The sequence below is a fragment of the Argopecten irradians genome, chromosome 4 (assembly GCF_041381155.1).
Source record: "Argopecten irradians isolate NY chromosome 4, Ai_NY, whole genome shotgun sequence".
NCBI classification, from domain to species: Eukaryota; Metazoa; Mollusca; class Bivalvia; order Pectinida; family Pectinidae; genus Argopecten; species Argopecten irradians.
This window is the reverse complement of record NC_091137.1, coordinates 45,503,716-45,521,992: the sequence shown is the minus strand read 5'-3', so window position 1 is coordinate 45,521,992 and position 18,277 is coordinate 45,503,716. Positions and strand designations below refer to the sequence as shown.

Here is an 18,277-nt window from a genome sequence, read left to right as displayed (position 1 = left end):
TAAAAACACGAGGTCCTCGATCAAAATTTCACAATTTTGTAAGCTTGAAGTTTGTAACTCGCAACCCTACCCCCATTTCATCCAGTGCTAAGATGGGTTATAATTGATTATTTTTTGAAAATCATGCCGCCAAAAAACATTCCACATCAGTTCATACGTTTTTGTGATATTATATCTGGTTTATGTCTGTTTGTTTTTATGATTTTCTCCAAATTGTGTGTTTTAAAGGAAATCCGTATGCGATTTTTTTTAGAATTCCGGATGTTCGGTCGGGCCGGGTCCCCTCTTACGATTTATAGCGACGAACGGTACTTCCGGTGTTTAAAAATCCATTCCCATTTACGACAGGGACCGCAAAAACCTCAGAGATAGCATATAATTTTCACTTCACTGCTTTTATTTGATTTATTTAATGATTTTAAACATTCAATATTATATGTAGACAATTTTCACCTATTGAAAAAAATATCCAAGTGTGATGTCGTGGCGTATCGGAAACCATTCTGGAATTCAAAACAACCTCCGCAACTTCCGGTATAGCGTCATATGAATTGGCGCGATTTTCAAAAGTATGGACCTACCTTAAGGGGTAGGGGAAGCATATGTTGTTATTCTAAGACAAAATATCAGTCATATTAATCAAAACAGGTATATTTACAGTTTGCACTAACATGGACTCAATAACCATGCTTTCTAGTATTATCAATATCAGTGCATAATGTTAGCACAACACGCGTGGCGATTCTATTGTTACGTGAATAGTCGATTGCGTAGCAACGTGGGATCATGACCCCACTTTTGGCGGGAACATATGAATGACTCGATTACAATCAGCTGTTAAATCGAATTCGTTGACGATGACGGGAGTGAAAAAAAATATGTGTATTTTAATAAAAAATATGCAACTGCCGCGGGAATTGATAATATTCATTTACGTGGAAAACTGTAAATATAAGGAATAGATGTTTATTTTGTTGAGGTTATGAGGGTATAATGATAATGAAACCCGTGTAAATTTTATGTAACCCGGCTTCGCCGGGGTTACATAATTTACACGTGCTCCATGACCATTATACCATCATAACTTCAACAAAATAAACATCTTTTCCTTAAAAATTTTCAAAGAATACTACTGGAAAGTGAATTCTACAAACATCCATACACGTCAAATACCTCATAAGGAAATCATGTCTTTACTATCTTGTGTACATGTATATGGTCAAAACGGCAAAGTTCCCATAAAATCCAATATTTTGTCAACTAGGTATATTTGAGTGACAATAGCTCAAAAACGAGCACACGGATATATGCTTTCTCTTACATTTTCTTTTATGGTATGAACTGCTATTTCCAAAAATCTATATGAGAAAAAAGGTTTAATACAAGAACATTTTGGCTTCTCAGAAGAGCACATCATAAAGATCCTATATGTATCATACAATTGAGGATTTCCTGGTTATGTGAAAATAATTTAATTTAATTTCATCTGTTACACTCATTTTTATTGGTTAGATCTTTGAGGTTATTTTTCCATAGACCGAAAGAATTGTGTCACGTATTATGACGTCATAAATACAAAACGTTTTCGCGGGGAATTTTAAAAGCGGCAGTCATTGGCCAACCTGAATTATTGGATAAGATATCAATGCGCCACAACTTAATTCGTTTTATTATAAAAGTAAGTAAAATTACGGAAATTTGTGCCAATTAGTACCTGACTGAGTTATCTTCGCGTCTATGAAAAAGAATGTCCGCCCGTTTTTTGTCTATGACTTCATAACCCTAAAATATACTGTGAATAATGCTTAAATGAACATCTACTTACTTAGACCATTGGTATTGAGGAAATTGATCTGATGGTATCGGTGTCATCTTTCTTCCTAATATCATTGTCGTTATATACACCCCTGAACAATCAACGGTCTGCAGATATTTAAAGATTACAGAGAGAAAGAGACGTTAAACTTCAAAACCACACAGTGTACCGTCATTCAGTTCTTTTGATGTATATCAAAGGGCCAAACTACCTGCTCTTTTGTCGTCAAACAAAGAGCCTTTAGTTTAACAATCAGATAGTCCAGGTGTGAATATAACGACAGTGAAAATAACCCCTGGAGTATCGAGGATGCGAGCAGGTGGGATAGAGAAATGTCTACCGTCGAGTAGCATCATGAATATTTAATCAGAGGCTTCACCAGAAGTACGATTATTTCTGTCCGATGTGGTAAAATTACATGTAATAGATCTGATATGGCTCTGTTAAGTGGACAGTGATATCTCAGTCCATGTTAAAAATTAGCTAGTCAACCCGAGGCTTGCCCAAAAATCTTTGACAAAGATTGAGATATCCTTGTCCATTTGGCAGACCAATGTTTATTTTTCTTCGAAACTTCGAAAAGTTGTAATGCAATAAAATTGAATTAAAACATAGTGATAACGCCACGTACATATTTAGTGTGTGTGAGCTGTTTTATATCCCCTGTGTAAGATAGTTTTCTACGGGACTGACCTATATGATTAATCATTGTTACCTTTAGAAGTACATATATTCTTTATCCCTCAAAAACGATTATCAATTAGGTGTCTAATGACAACAGGGATTTAATTAACAGAAGCAATCGTCATTTTGTTTATCAACTTATTGACAAAATAATTTAAATCTGTGGTTCTTAACATCTATAAAAATTATAACGTGAAATCAATTTTGGATAGATGCTGTGTTAGTATGAGTATGTACACATTGAAGTGAAACATTATGCTGATGATATATTTCTCCCATACTTGACATGATGATCCTTCGGTTTTTAGGGAAAATATAACTCTGTGTTTTACCGGGGAAAACACAGATCACATGCGCTAAACATCATTACATATCAGTAACTATTGTCGACGACGTCATTAAGTTTGGCGCGTAGCGACGTTCCTATGATGGCGGTGCTTTGAAAATATTTCTATATGACTGTATTTTCATAATGTTTTGTTAAAGTATTAGAGAATAAAAATCAAACATGGGTCTGCCAGGTGGACAGGGATATCTCAAAACTACATGAAAGATTCTGGCTGTCAAGCCTCGGGTTGACAAGCCAAAATCTTTCACTCGGGTTGAGATATCCCTGTCCTCATGACAGACCTATGTAAGAGTCTGTCAATCTATATCTTTTTACCCTGCAACTGCCCCACATACTGACGGAAAACTACTGCTGAATAAACGTGTGCTTTATCCGTCCATACGATCACGCGGATTTGTTCCACATTTGACGGAACCATTTCTAACTTGACTAAAAACTTTATTGTTCATTTATTCAATTATAGAACGAAGCATTCTAAAATAACCATATCACTGAAAAACAACACTATTTATATATGTATCTATTTATTCCATGTCATATCTCGATTGATATTGCGCTGTATAACGACTACAGTACTAAAGTACCGTAAGTTATAACAGTCATCCTTGACCTTTGACCTTAAGACAACCGCTTCTCCTCAGCGATAACAGCTTCCACGCCCTTCTTCATCTCCATGAGGGCGTCGTATTCGGATAGACCAAGTCTCCTCTTGTTGGAGATATCGTACACTCCTCCCACACTCTCGGTGTGTTCTCCATGGATACCTGTGGACAGCCAATCAGAATCATAATCACCATATGTATATTAATTACAAAACGTTTTGGATAAGGTAGTGAATCATGTCCCAGTATCATTAACTTTAAGAAATTCCTTCAAATTAGAGAATGCTGATGAAATCGGTCTCTGATCGAATCATATTATATAAAGGATGACTGATATACCAAACAAGAAGTTTTTTAACGCATAGAAACACGACTTGGATAGCTTTGATTCATTAAAGCATTTAAGTTCTCAAGCTATTCAATGTTCATACTCTGTACATGTATGTGTAGACGATCTCAAGGAACTAATTACATCAAAACAACTGTTAATGTTACATCGTGGGGTTGCAGTTAAAATGTCATATAAAATTACAAACAATCAACATCGGGTGATGCTTTTATCTACTCTGGCCTGGATATTGTGTTATTTAGTTATCGTAACTGTAAAAATCTTTGATCTGGATTATGTGTAATTTAGTTATGGTAAACGTGTAATTACCTCTGGCCTGGATGTTGTGTAATTTAGGTATCGTATCTCTGTAATTGCATCTGGCCTGGATGTTGTGTAATTAAGTTATTGCAACTGTGTAATTACCTCTGGCCTGGATGTTGTGTAATTAAGTTATCGTAACTGTGTAATTACCTATGGCCTGGATGTTGTGTAATTTAGGTATCGTAACTGTGTAATTACCTCTGGCCTGGATGTTGTGTAATTTAGGTATCGTAACTGTGTAATTACCTATGGCCTGGATGTTGTGTAATTAAGTTATCGTAACTGTGTAATTACCTCTGGCCTGGATGTTGTGTAATTTAGGTATCGTAACTGTGTAATTACCTCTGGCCTGGATGTTGTGTAATTTAGGTATCGTAACTGTGTAATTACCTCTGGCCTGGATGTTGTGTAAATTAGGTATCGTAACTGTGTAATTACCTCTGGCCTAGATGTTGTGTAATTAAGTTATCGTAACTGTGTAATTACCTCTTTTCTGGATGTTGTATAATTAAGTTATCGTAACTGTGTAATTACCTCTGGCCTGGATGTTGTGTAATTTAGGTTTCGTAACTGTGTAATTACCTCTGGCCTAGATGTTGTGTAATTAAGTTATCGTAACTGTGTAATTACCTCTGGCCTGGACGTTGTGTAATTTAGGTATCGTAACTGTGTAATTACCTCTTTTCTGGATGTTGTATAATTAAGTTATCGTAACTGTGTAATTAACTCTGGCCTGGATGTTGTGTAATTTAGGTATCGTAACTGTGTAATTACCTCTGGCCTGGATGTTGTATAATTAAGTTATCGTAACTGTGTAATTAACTCTGGCCTGGATGTTGTGTAATTAAGTTATCGTAACTGTGTACTTACCTCTGGCCTGGATGTTGTGTAATTTAGGTACCGTAACTGTGTACTTACCTATGGCCTAGATGTTGTGTAATTTAGGTATCGTAACTGTGTAATTACCTATGGCCTGGATGTTGTGTAATTTAGGTATCGTAACTGTGTAATTACCTCTGGCCTGGGTGTTGTGTAATTTAGGTATCGTAACTGTGTACTTACCTCTGGCCTAGATGTTGTATAATTAAGTTATCGTAACTGTGTAATTACCTCTGGCCTAGATGTTGTGTAATTTAGGTATCGTAACTGTGTAATTACCTCTGGCCTGGATGTTGTGTAATTAAGTTATCGTAACTGTGTAATTACCTCTGGCCTGGATGTTGTATAATTAAGTTATCGTAACTGTGTAATTACCTCTGGCCTGGATGTTGTGTAATTGAGTTATCGTAACTGTGTAATTACCTCTGGCCTGGATGTTGTGTAATTAAGTTATCGTAACTGTGTAATTACCTCTGGCCTGGATGTTGTGTAATTGAGTTATCGTAACTGTGTAATTACCTCTTTTCTGGATGTTGTATAATTAAGTTATCGTAACTGTGTAATTACCTCTGGCCTGGATGTTGTGTAATTGAGTTATCGTAACTGTGTAATTACCTCTGGCCTGGATGTTGTGTAATTAAGTTATCGTAACTGTGTAATTACCTCTGGCCTGGATGTTGTGTAATTTAGGTATCGTAACTGTGTAATTACCTCTGGCCTGGATGTTGTGTAATTAAGTTATCGTAACTGTGTAATTACCTCTGGCCTGGATGTTGTGTAATTTAGTTATCGTAACTGTGTAATTACCTCTGGCCTGGATGTTGTGTAATTTAGGTATCGTAACTGTGTAATTACCTCTGGCCTGGATGTTGTGTAATTAAGTTATCGTAACTGTGTAATTACCTCTTTTCTGGATGTTGTATAATTAAGTTATCGTAACTGTGTAATTACCTCTTTTCTGGATGTTGTATAATTAAGTTATCGTAACTGTATAATTACCTCTTTTCTGGATGTTGTATAATTAAGTTATCGTAACTGTGTGTGTAATTACCTCTGGCCTGGATGTTGTGTAATTAAGTTATCGTAACTGTGTAATTACCTCTTTTCTGGATGTTGTATAATTAAGTTATCGTAACTGTGTAATTACCTCTTTTCTGAATGTTGTATAATTAAGTTATCGTAACTGTGTAATTACCTCTTTTCTGGATGTTGTGTAATTAAGTTATCGTAACTGTGTAATTACCTCTGGCCTGGATGTTGTGTAATTAAGTTATCGTAACTGTGTACCTCTTTTCTGGATGTTGTATAATTAAGGTATCGTAACTGTGTACTTACCTCTGGCCTGGATGTTGTGTAATTTAGGTAAAGTAACTGTGTAATTACCTCTGGCCTGGATGTTGTGTAATTTAGGTATCGTAACTGTGTAATTACCTCTGGCCTGGATGTTGTATAATTAAGTTATCGTAACTGTGTAATTACCTCTTTTCTGGATGTTGTGTAATTAAGTTATCGTAACTGTGTAATTACCTCTTTTCTGGATGTTGTGTAATTAAGTTATCGTAACTGTGTAATTACCTCTTTTCTGGATGTTGTGTAATTAAGTTATCGTAACTGTGTAATTACCTCTTTTCTGGATGTTGTGTAATTAAGTTATCGTAACTGTGTAATTACCTCTGGCCTGGATGTTGTGTAATTGAGTTATCGTAACTGTAAAAATCTTTGATCTGGATTATGTGTAATTTAGTTATGGTAAACGTGTAATTACCTCTGGCCTGGATGTTGTGTAATTTAGGTATCGTATCTCTGTAATTACATCTGGCCTGGATGTTGTGTAATTAAGTTATCGTAACTGTGTAATTACCTCTGGCCTGGATGTTGTGTAATTAAGTTATCGTAACTGTGTAATTACCTCTGGCCTGGATGTTGTGTAATTTAGGTATCGTAACTGTGTAATTACCTCTGGCCTGGATGTTGTGTAATTTAGGTATCGTAACTGTGTAATTACCTATGGCCTGGATGTTGTGTAATTAAGTTATCGTAACTGTGTAATTACCTCTGGCCTGGATGTTGTGTAATTTAGGTATCGTAACTGTGTAATTACCTCTGGCCTGGATGTTGTGTAATTTAGGTATCGTAACTGTGTAATTACCTCTGGCCTGGATGTTGTGTAAATTAGGTATCGTAACTGTGTAATTACCTCTTTTCTTGATGTTGTATAATTAAGTTATCGTAACTGTGTAATTACCTCTGGCCTGGATGTTGTGTAATTAAGTTATCGTAACTGTGTAATTACCTCTGGCCTGGATGTTGTGTAATTTAGGTATCGTAACTGTGTAATTACCTCTGGCCTGGATGTTGTGTAATTTAGGTATCGTAACTGTGTAATTACCTCTGGCCTGGATGTTGTGTAATTTAGGTATCGTAACTGTGTAATTACCTCTGGCCTGGATGTTGTGTAATTTAGTTATCGTAACTGTGTAATTACCTCTGGCCTGGATGTTGTGTAATTTAGGTATCGTAACTGTGTAATTACCTCTGGCCTGGATGTTGTGTAATTAAGTTATCGTAACTGTGTAATTAACCTCTGGCCTGGATGTTGTGTAATTAAGTTATCGTAACTGTGTAATTACCTCTGGCCTGGATGTTGTGTAATTTAGGTATCGTAACTGTGTAATTACCTCTGGCCTGGATGTTGTGTAATTTAGGTATCGTAACTGTGTAATTACCTATGGCCTGGATGTTGTGTAATTTAGGTATCGTAACTGTGTAATTACCTCTGGCCTGGATGTTGTGTAATTTAGGTATCGTAACTGTGTAATTACCTCTGGCCTGGATGTTGTGTAATTTAGGTATCGTAACTGTGTAATTACCTCTGGCCTGGATGTTGTGTAATTAAGTTATCGTAACTGTGTAATTACCTCTGGCCTAGATGTTGTGTAATTTAGGTATCGTAACTGTGTAATTACCTCTGGCCTGGATGTTGTGTAATTAAGTTATCGTAACTGTGTAATTACCTCTGGCCTGGATGTTGTATAATTAAGTTATCGTAACTGTGTAATTACCTCTGGCCTGGATGTTGTGTAATTGAGTTATCGTAACTGTGTAATTACCTCTGGCCTGGATGTTGTGTAATTAAGTTATCGTAACTGTGTAATTACCTCTGGCCTGGATGTTGTGTAATTGAGTTATCGTAACTGTGTAATTACCTCTTTTCTGGATGTTGTATAATTAAGTTATCGTAACTGTGTAATTACCTCTGGCCTGGATGTTGTGTAATTAAGTTATCGTAACTGTGTAATTACCTCTGGCCTGGATGTTGTGTAATTAAGTTATCGTAACTGTGTAATTACCTCTGGCCTGGATGTTGTGTAATTTAGGTATCGTAACTGTGTAATTACCTCTTTTCTGGATGTTGTGTAATTAAGTTATCGTAACTGTGTAATTACCTCTTTTCTGGATGTTGTATAATTAAGTTATCGTAACTGTGTAATTACCTCTGGCCTGGATGTTGTGTAATTTAGGTATCGTAACTGTGTAATTACCTCTGGCCTGGATGTTGTGTAATTAAGTTATCGTAACTGTGTAATTACCTCTTTTCTGGATGTTGTATAATTAAGTTATCGTAACTGTGTAATTACCTCTGGCCTGGATGTTGTGTAATTTAGGTATCGTAACTGTGTAATTACCTCTGACCTAGATGTTGTGTAATTAAGTTATCGTAACTGTGTAATTACCTCTGGCCTGGACGTTGTGTAATTTAGGTATCGTAACTGTGTAATTACCTCTTTTCTGGATGTTGTATAATTAAGTTATCGTAACTGTGTAATTACCTCTGGCCTGGATGTTGTGTAATTTAGGTATCGTAACTGTGTAATTACCTCTGGCCTGGATGTTGTGTAATTAAGTTATCGTAACTGTGTAATTAACTCTGGCCTGGATGTTGTGTAATTTAGGTATCGTAACTGTGTACTTACCTCTGGCCTGGATGTTGTGTAATTTAGGTATCGTAACTGTGTAATTACCTCTGGCCTGGATGTTGTGTAATTTAGGTATCGTAACTGTGTAATTACCTCTGGCCTGGATGTTGTGTAAATTAGGTATCGTAACTGTGTAATTACCTCTGGCCTAGATGTTGTGTAATTAAGTTATCGTAACTGTGTAATTACCTCTTTTCTGGATGTTGTATAATTAAGTTATCGTAACTGTGTAATTACCTCTGGCCTGGATGTTGTGTAATTTAGGTATCGTAACTGTGTAATTACCTCTGACCTAGATGTTGTGTAATTAAGTTATCGTAACTGTGTAATTACCTCTGGCCTGGACGTTGTGTAATTTAGGTATCGTAACTGTGTAATTACCTCTTTTCTGGATGTTGTATAATTAAGTTATCGTAACTGTGTAATTAACTCTGGCCTGGATGTTGTGTAATTTAGGTATCGTAACTGTGTTATTACCTCTGGCCTGGATGTTGTATAATTAAGTTATCGTAACTGTGTAATTAACTCTGGCCTGGATGTTGTGTAATTAAGTTATCGTAACTGTGTAATTACCTCTGGCCTGGATGTTGTGTAATTTAGGTATCGTAACTGTGTAATTACCTCTGGCCTGGATGTTGTGTAATTTAGGTATCGTAACTGTGTAATTACCTATGGCCTGGATGTTGTGTAATTTAGGTATCGTAACTGTGTAATTACCTCTGGCCTGGATGTTGTGTAATTTAGGTATCGTAACTGTGTACTTACCTCTGGCCTGGATGTTGTGTAATTAAGTTATCGTAACTGTGTAATTACCTCTGGCCTAGATGTTGTGTAATTTAGGTATCGTAACTGTGTAATTACCTCTGGCCTGGATGTTGTGTAATTAAGTTATCGTAACTGTGTAATTACCTCTGGCCTGGATGTTGTATAATTAAGTTATCGTAACTGTGTAATTACCTCTGGCCTGGATGTTGTGTAATTGAGTTATCGTAACTGTGTAATTACCTCTGGCCTGGATGTTGTGTAATTAAGTTATCGTAACTGTGTAATTACCTCTGGCCTGGATGTTGTGTAATTGAGTTATCGTAACTGTGTAATTACCTCTTTTCTGGATGTTGTATAATTAAGTTATCGTAACTGTGTAATTACCTCTGGCCTGGATGTTGTGTAATTGAGTTATCGTAACTGTGTAATTACCTCTGGCCTGGATGTTGTGTAATTAAATTTTCGTAACTGTGTAATTACCTCTGGCCTGGATGTTGTGTAATTTAGGTATCGTAACTGTGTAATTACCTCTGGCCTGGATGTTGTGTAATTAAGTTATCGTAACTGTGTAATTACCTCTGGCCTGGATGTTGTGTAATTAAGTTATCGTAACTGTGTAATTACCTCTGGCCTGGATGTTGTGTAATTTAGGTATCGTAACTGTGTAATTACCTCTGGCCTGGATGTTGTGTAATTAAGTTATCGTAACTGTGTAATTACCTCTTTTCTGGATGTTGTATAATTAAGTTATCGTAACTGTGTAATTACCTCTGGCCTGGATGTTGTGTAATTGAGTTATCGTAACTGTGTAATTACCTCTGGCCTGGATGTTGTGTAATTAAGTTATCGTAACTGTGTAATTACCTCTGGCCTGGATGTTGTGTAATTTAGGTATCGTAACTGTGTAATTACCTCTGGCCTGGATGTTGTGTAATTAAGTTATCGTAACTGTGTAATTACCTCTTTTCTGGATGTTGTGTAATTAAGTTATCGTAACTGTGTAATTACCTCTGGCCTGGATGTTGTGTAATTTAGGTATCGTAACTGTGTAATTACCTCTGGCCTGGATGTTGTGTAATTAAGTTATCGTAACTGTGTAATTACCTCTGGCCTGGATGTTGTATAATTAAGTTATCGTAACTGTGTAATTACCTCTTTTCTGGATGTTGTATAATTAAGTTATCGTAACTGTGTAATTACCTCTGGCCTGGATGTTGTGTAATTAAGTTATCGTAACTGTGTAATTACCTCTTTTCTGGATGTTGTATAATTAAGTTATCGTAACTGTGTAATTACCTCTTTTCTGGATGTTGTATAATTAAGTTATCGTAACTGTGTAATTACCTCTTTTCTGGATGTTGTGTAATTAAGTTATCGTAACTGTGTAATTACCTCTTTTCTGGATGTTGTATAATTAAGTTATCGTAACTGTGTAATTACCTCTTTTCTGGATGTTGTATAATTAAGTTATCGTAACTGTGTAATTACCTCTTTTCTGGATGTTGTATAATTAAGTTATCGTAACTGTGTGTGTAATTACCTCTGGCCTGGATGTTGTGTAATTAAGTTATCGTAACTGTGTAATTACCTCTTTTCTGGATGTTGTATAATTAAGTTATCGTAACTGTGTAATTACCTCTTTTCTGGATGTTGTATAATTAAGTTATCGTAACTGTGTAATTACCTCTTTTCTGGATGTTGTATAATTAAGTTATCGTAACTGTGTAATTACCTCTGGCCTGGATGTTGTGTAATTTAGGTATCGTAACTGTGTAATTACCTCTGGCCTGGATGTTGTGTAATTAAGTTATCGTAACTGTGTAATTACCTCTTTTCTGGATGTTGTGTAATTAAGTTATCGTAACTGTGTAATTACCTCTTTTCTGGATGTTGTGTAATTAAGTTATCGTAACTGTGTAATTACCTCTGGCCTGGATGTTGTGTAATTGAGTTATCGTAACTGTAAAAATCTTTGATCTGGATTATGTGTAATTTAGTTATGGTAAACGTGTAATTACCTCTGGCCTGGATGTTGTGTAATTTAGGTATCGTATCTCTGTAATTACATCTGGCCTGGATGTTGTGTAATTAAGTTATTGCAACTGTGTAATTACCTCTGGCCTGGATGTTGTGTAATTAAGTTATCGTAACTGTGTAATTACCTCTGGCCTGGATGTTGTGTAATTTAGGTATCGTAACTGTGTAATTACCTCTGGCCTGGATGTTGTGTAATTTAGGTATCGTAACTGTGTAATTACCTCTGGCCTGGATGTTGTGTAATTAAGTTATCGTAACTGTGTAATTACCTCTGGCCTGGATGTTGTGTAATTTAGGTATCGTAACTGTGTAATTACCTCTGGCCTGGATGTTGTGTAATTTAGGTATCGTAACTGTGTAATTACCTCTGGCCTGGATGTTGTGTAAATTAGGTATCGTAACTGTGTAATTACCTCTGGCCTAGATGTTGTGTAATTAAGTTATCGTAACTGTGTAATTACTTCTTTTCTGGATGTTGTATAATTAAGTTATCGTAACTGTGTAATTACCTCTGGCCTGGATGTTGTGTAATTTAGGTATCGTAACTGTGTAATTACCTCTGGCCTAGATGTTGTGTAATTAAGTTATCGTAACTGTGTAATTACCTCTGGCCTGGACGTTGTGTAATTTAGGTATCGTAACTGTGTAATTACCTCTTTTCTGGATGTTGTATAATTAAGTTATCGTAACTGTGTAATTAACTCTGGCCTGGATGTTGTGTAATTTAGGTATCGTAACTGTGTAATTACCTCTGGCCTGGATGTTGTATAATTAAGTTATCGTAACTGTGTAATTAACTCTGGCCTGGATGTTGTGTAATTAAGTTATCGTAACTGTGTACTTACCTCTGGCCTGGATGTTGTGTAATTTAGGTATCGTAACTGTGTACTTACCTCTGGCCTAGATGTTGTGTAATTTAGGTATCGTAACTGTGTAATTACCTATGGCCTGGATGTTGTGTAATTAAGTTATCGTAACTGTGTAATTACCTCTGGCCTGGATGTTGTGTAATTAAGTTATCGTAACTGTGTAATTACCTCTTTTCTGGATGTTGTATAATTAAGTTATCGTAACTGTGTAATTACCTCTTTTCTGGATGTTGTATAATTAAGTTATCGTAACTGTGTGTGTAATTACCTCTGGCCTGGATGTTGTGTAATTAAGTTATCGTAACTGTGTAATTACCTCTGGCCTGGATGTTGTGTAATTAAGTTATCGTAACTGTGTAATTACCTCTTTTCTGGATGTTGTATAATTAAGTTATCGTAACTGTGTAATTACCTCTTTTCTGGATGTTGTATAATTAAGTTATCGTAACTGTGTAATTACCTCTGGCCTGGATGTTGTGTAATTTAGGTATCGTAACTGTGTAATTACCTCTGGCCTGGATGTTGTGTAATTAAGTTATCGTAACTGTGTAATTACCTCTTTTCTGGATGTTGTATAATTAAGTTATCGTAACTGTGTAATTACCTCTGGCCTGGATGTTGTGTAATTTAGGTATCGTAACTGTGTAATTACCTCTGGCCTGGATGTTGTGTAATTGAGTTATCGTAACTGTGTAATTACCTCTGGCCTGGATGTTGTGTAATTAAGTTATCGTAACTGTGTAATTACCTCTTTTCTGGATGTTGTATAATTAAGTTATCGTAACTGTGTAATTACCTATGGCCTGGATGTTGTGTAATTAAGTTATCGTAACTGTGTAATTATCTCTTTTCTGGATGTTGTGTAATTAAGTTATCGTAACTGTGTAATTACCTCTGGCCTGGATGTTGTGTAATTAAGTTATCGTAACTGTGTAATTACCTCTTTTCTGGATGTTGTGTAATTAAGTTATCGTAACTGTGTAATTACCTCTTTTCTGGATGTTGTGTAATTTAGGTATCGTAACTGTGTAATTACCTATGGCCTGGATGTTGTGTAATTGAGTTATCGTAACTGTGTAATTACCTCTGGCCTGGATGTTGTGTAATTTAGGTATCGTAACTGTGTAATTACCTCTGGCCTGGATGTTGTGTAATTTAGTTATCGTAACTGTGTAATTACCTCTTTTCTGGATGTTGTATAATTAAGTTATCGTAACTGTGTAATTACCTCTGGCCTGGATGTTGTGTAATTGAGTTATCGTAACTGTGTAATTACCTCTGGCCTGGATGTTGTGTAATTAAGTTATCGTAACTGTGTAATTACCTCTGGCCTGGATGTTGTGTAATTAAGTTATCGTAACTGTGTAATTACCTCTGGCCTGGATGTTGTGTAATTAAGTTATCGTAACTGTGTAATTACCTCTGGCCTGGATGTTGTGTAATTAAGTTATCGTAACTGTGTAATTACCTCTTTTCTGGATGTTGTGTAATTAAGTTATCGTAACTGTGTAATTACCTCTTTTCTGGATGTTGTGTAATTTAGGTATCGTAACTGTGTAATTACCTATGGCCTGGATGTTGTGTAATTTAGTTATCGTAACTGTGTAATTACCTCTGGCCTGGATGTTGTGTAATTTAGGTATCGTAACTGTGTAATTACCTCTGGCCTGGATGTTGTGTAATTTAGTTATCGTAACTGTGTAATTACCTCTTTTCTGGATGTTGTATAATTAAGTTATCGTAACTGTGTAATTACCTCTGGCCTGGATGTTGTGTAATTGAGTTATCGTAACTGTGTAATTACCTCTGGCCTGGATGTTGTGTAATTAAGTTATCGTAACTGTGTAATTACCTCTGGCCTGGATGTTGTGTAATTGAGTTATCGTAACTGTGTAATTACCTCTGGCATGGATGTTGTGTAATTTAGGTATCGTAACTGTGTAATTACCTCTGGCCTAGATGTTGTGTAATTTAGGTATCGTAACTGTGTACTTACCTCTGGCCTGGATGTTGTGTAATTTAGGTATCGTAACTGTGTAATTACCTCTGGCCTGGATGTTGTGTAATTTAGGTATCGTAACTGTGTAATTACCTCTGGCCTGGATGTTGTGTAATTTAGGTACCGTAACTGTGTAATTACCTCTGGCCTGGATGTTGTGTAATTTAGGTATCGTAACTGTGTAATTACCTCTGGCCTGGATGTTGTGTAATTTAGGTATCGTAACTGTGTAATTACCTCTGGCCTGGATGTTGTGTAATTTAGGTATCGTAACTGTGTAATTACCTCTGGCCTGGATGTTGTGTAATTACGTTATTGTAACTGTGTAATTACCTCTGGCCTGGATATTGTGTAATTTAGGTATCGTAACTGTGTAATTATCTCTGGCCTGGATGTTGTGTAATTTACGTACAGTTACTGTGTAATTACCTCTGGCCTGGATGTTGTGTAATTTAGGTATCGTAACTGTGTAATTACCTCTGGCCTGGATGTTGTGTAATTAAATTATCCTAACTGTGTAATTACCTCTGACCTGGATGTTGTGTAATTAAGTTATCGTAACTGTGTAATTACCTCTGGCTTGGATGTTGTGTAATTTAGGTATCGTAACTGTGTAATTATCTCTGACCTGGATGTTGTGTAATTAAGTTATCGTAACTGTGTAATTACCTCTGGCCTGGATGTTGTGTAATTTAGTTATCGTAACTGTGTAATTACCTCTTTTCTGGATGTTGTATAATTAAGTTATCGTAACTGTGTAATTACCTCTGACCTGGATGTTGTGTAATTAAGTTATCGTAACTGTGTAATTACCTATGGCCTGGATGTTGTGTAATTTAGGTATCGTAACTGTGTAATTACCTCTTTTCTGGATGTTGTGTAATTTAGGTATCGTAACTGTGTAATTACCTCTTGCCTGGATGTTGTGTAATTTAGGTATCGTAACTGTGTAATTACCTCTGGCCTGGATGTTGTGTAATTTAGGTATCGTAACTGTGTAATTACCTCTGGCCTGGATGTTGTGTAATTTAGGTATCGTAACTGTGTAATTACCTCTGGCCTGGATGTTGTGTAATTTAGGTATCGTAACTGTGTAATTACCTCTGGCCTGGATGTTGTGTAATTTAGGTACCGTAACTGTGTAATTACCTCTGGCCTGGATGTTGTGTAATTTAGGTACCGTAACTGTGTAATTACCTCTGGCCTGGATGTTGTGTAATTTAGGTATCGTAACTGTGTAATTACCTCTGGCCTGGATGTTGTGTAATTTAGGTATCGTAACTGTGTAATTACCTCTTGCCTTGATGTTGTGTAATTTAGGTATCGTAACTGTGTAATTACCTCTGGCCTGGATGTTGTGTAATTTAGGTACCGTAACTGTGTAATTACCTCTTTTCTGGATGTTGTGTAATTTAGGTATCGTAACTGTGTAATTAACTCTGGCCTGGATGTTGTGTAATTAAGTTATCGTAACTGTGTAATTACCTATGGCCTGGATGTTGTGTAATTTAGGTATCGTAACTGTGTAATTACCTATGGCCTGGATGTTGTGTAATTAAGTTATCGAAACTGTGTAATTACCTCTGGCCTGGATGTTGAGTTTATCACAGAATTCTTTAAACTCTGGAGTGGCAGCAAGTTTAGGAATCTTGATATGGACACTAGCCCGGAGAGTAGTGCCAAGGTTTGTTGGACAGAATGTCAGAAAGCCTAGTTTATCATGGCGGGCAAACTCCAGCTTTTCAGACATCTGCTGGATTCCCTGTTTAATCATTAAAAACTCTTCAGTATAAATCATAGTAAACATTATTTATATATAAATATACATATGTATATATATATATATGGAGAAAATACAGAATGAAGACAGCTAAATGATAACGTGAAGAACTGAATAATTGAATGACATTTTGATATGTTCATATTTCACCTAAAAAGTACGGCGGCGTATTAGGGCCACTGCAAAATTTTATTTATCTTGTACGTACAAGTTATTATCTTGTACGTACAAGATAGTATCTTGTACGTACAACTTAGTATCTTGTTCGTACAACTTAGTATCTTGTACGTACAAGTTATTATCTTGTACGTACAACGTAGTATCTTGTACGTACAAGTTACTATCTTGTACGTACAAGTTACTATCTTGTACGTACAACTTATAGTATCTTGTACGTACAAAATAGTATCTTGTACGTACAAGATAGTATCTTGAACATACAAGTTGAGTTGAACTGCTGTTCATCACCGCAGAATTGAGTCACCCGCCTGATATTTTTCGTAATTAAAGATAGTCGGTCTACTTTACATTGCTTCAAGCACGATCACAGGTTTATTAACTTATTTGACAATATTAAAAATATGAATATATATTAATGAGAACAATATCTTTTTCACAATCGTAATTTGAAATTGCCGGATTATGAGTTGAAACTGTATAGTCACTTGCATTATTTTGAAACTGACACTGTATAGTTCCTTTCGAGAAAACTGTATAGCCGCTTGTTTTATAGATAAGATATATTTAGTGATAAAACGTACAAGATACGTACAAAGATACTAAGATACAAGATACATTTGTACGTACAAGATACTAACTTGTACGTACAAGATACTATCTTGTACGTACAAGATACTAACTTGTACGTACAAGATACTAAGTTGTACGTACAAGATACTAACTTGTACGTACAAGATACTAACTTGTACGTACAAGATACTAACTTGTACGTACAAGATAAGAACTTGTACGTACAAGATACTATCTTGTACGTACAAGATACTAACTTGTACGTACAAGATAATAACTTGTACGTACAAGATAAATAAAAGTTTGTAGTGGCCCTAATACGCCGCCGTAAGAAAGACATCAACTTAACATCATTTAAATATTTTCGATTACAAAGCATAGTGAAGGTTTTAAATATGTCTATAATAAGGCGACCTAACCTTGAAAAGTGAAAGCAGATATCGACTGAATTATGACTGGAGTTGAAGAATTCATCATTCTGATGAAAAGTTAACAGTTGCAGATATAAATATAAATTCAAACAAACTGTGAACACTAAGAATGCAGATAAATCTGTGTAGATATACAGCTTTAACATGAGAGGACTCGGACTAACCTTGACAAGTCTTTTAAACACAGCCCCTAGATTACCGCCCATTTCCATGGAGATAATGCGCAGGTGATCTTCCTCGTTTACCCAGATAAGGAAGGTCTTGTTAGGGTTGTGGAAGATTCCTCTGCCTACTGGCCAGTCATCATAGCCACCTGCAGCCTTCAGAAACCTGACAAATATAACACCATAATTTATCAAACATCATTAAAGTTAGCAATGCACTTTAAATTTTTATTCTTCTGACACGTATTAATCGATTGACGATGAATGAGATCGAAGCACTGATTCGACATCTGTACTGTACATGTGTATGTCCTTATTTTGAATATTTTAAAATAGCTCATTTTCAAAGATTTTTGCGCTTCGAAAGTTAACAACACTGTACCCAACCGGATGTGGGTAACTGTAGTTACGCTCTACAAATACGGTGACGCTGATAAAGTCAGATTCTGCATGCCTCAGTTTACATATTTTGCGATATTTTAAATGGTATTTATTCATGTCTAAATTTGAAGCGTAACACATA

The 18,277-nt window shown here is 35.9% G+C and overlaps 1 protein-coding gene across 1 annotated transcript; it reads right to left on the bottom strand.

Moving 5' to 3' along the window:
• Positions 1 to 3,356: 3,356 nt before the first annotated feature.
• LOC138321827 (arginine kinase-like) lies at positions 3,357 to 17,955 on the bottom strand. The gene is made up of 3 exons (XM_069265812.1): positions 17,755 to 17,955; positions 16,211 to 16,391; positions 3,357 to 3,613 (listed from the first exon to the last, which is right to left on the bottom strand). Exons 1-3 carry the CDS (start codon positions 17,800 to 17,802, stop codon positions 3,468 to 3,470), a joined length of 375 nt encoding a protein of 124 aa, XP_069121913.1. The 5' UTR covers positions 17,803 to 17,955; the 3' UTR covers positions 3,357 to 3,467.
• Positions 17,956 to 18,277: the final 322 nt, after the last annotated feature.

Excerpts from the sequence above, each read along its gene's own strand:
- LOC138321827 (XM_069265812.1), bottom strand. The coding sequence starts at position 17,802 with ATGGAAATGGGCGGTAATCTAGGGGCTGTGTTTAAAAGACTTGTCAAG. Across the intron at positions 16,392-17,754 it reads TGTTTAAAAGACTTGTCAAG|GGAATCCAGCAGATGTCTGA; the intron begins GTTAGTCCGAGT and ends ATGATTAAACAG. Across the intron at positions 3,614-16,210 it reads ACTCAACATCCAGGCCAGAG|GTATCCATGGAGAACACACC; the intron begins GTAATTACACAG and ends GGCTGTCCACAG.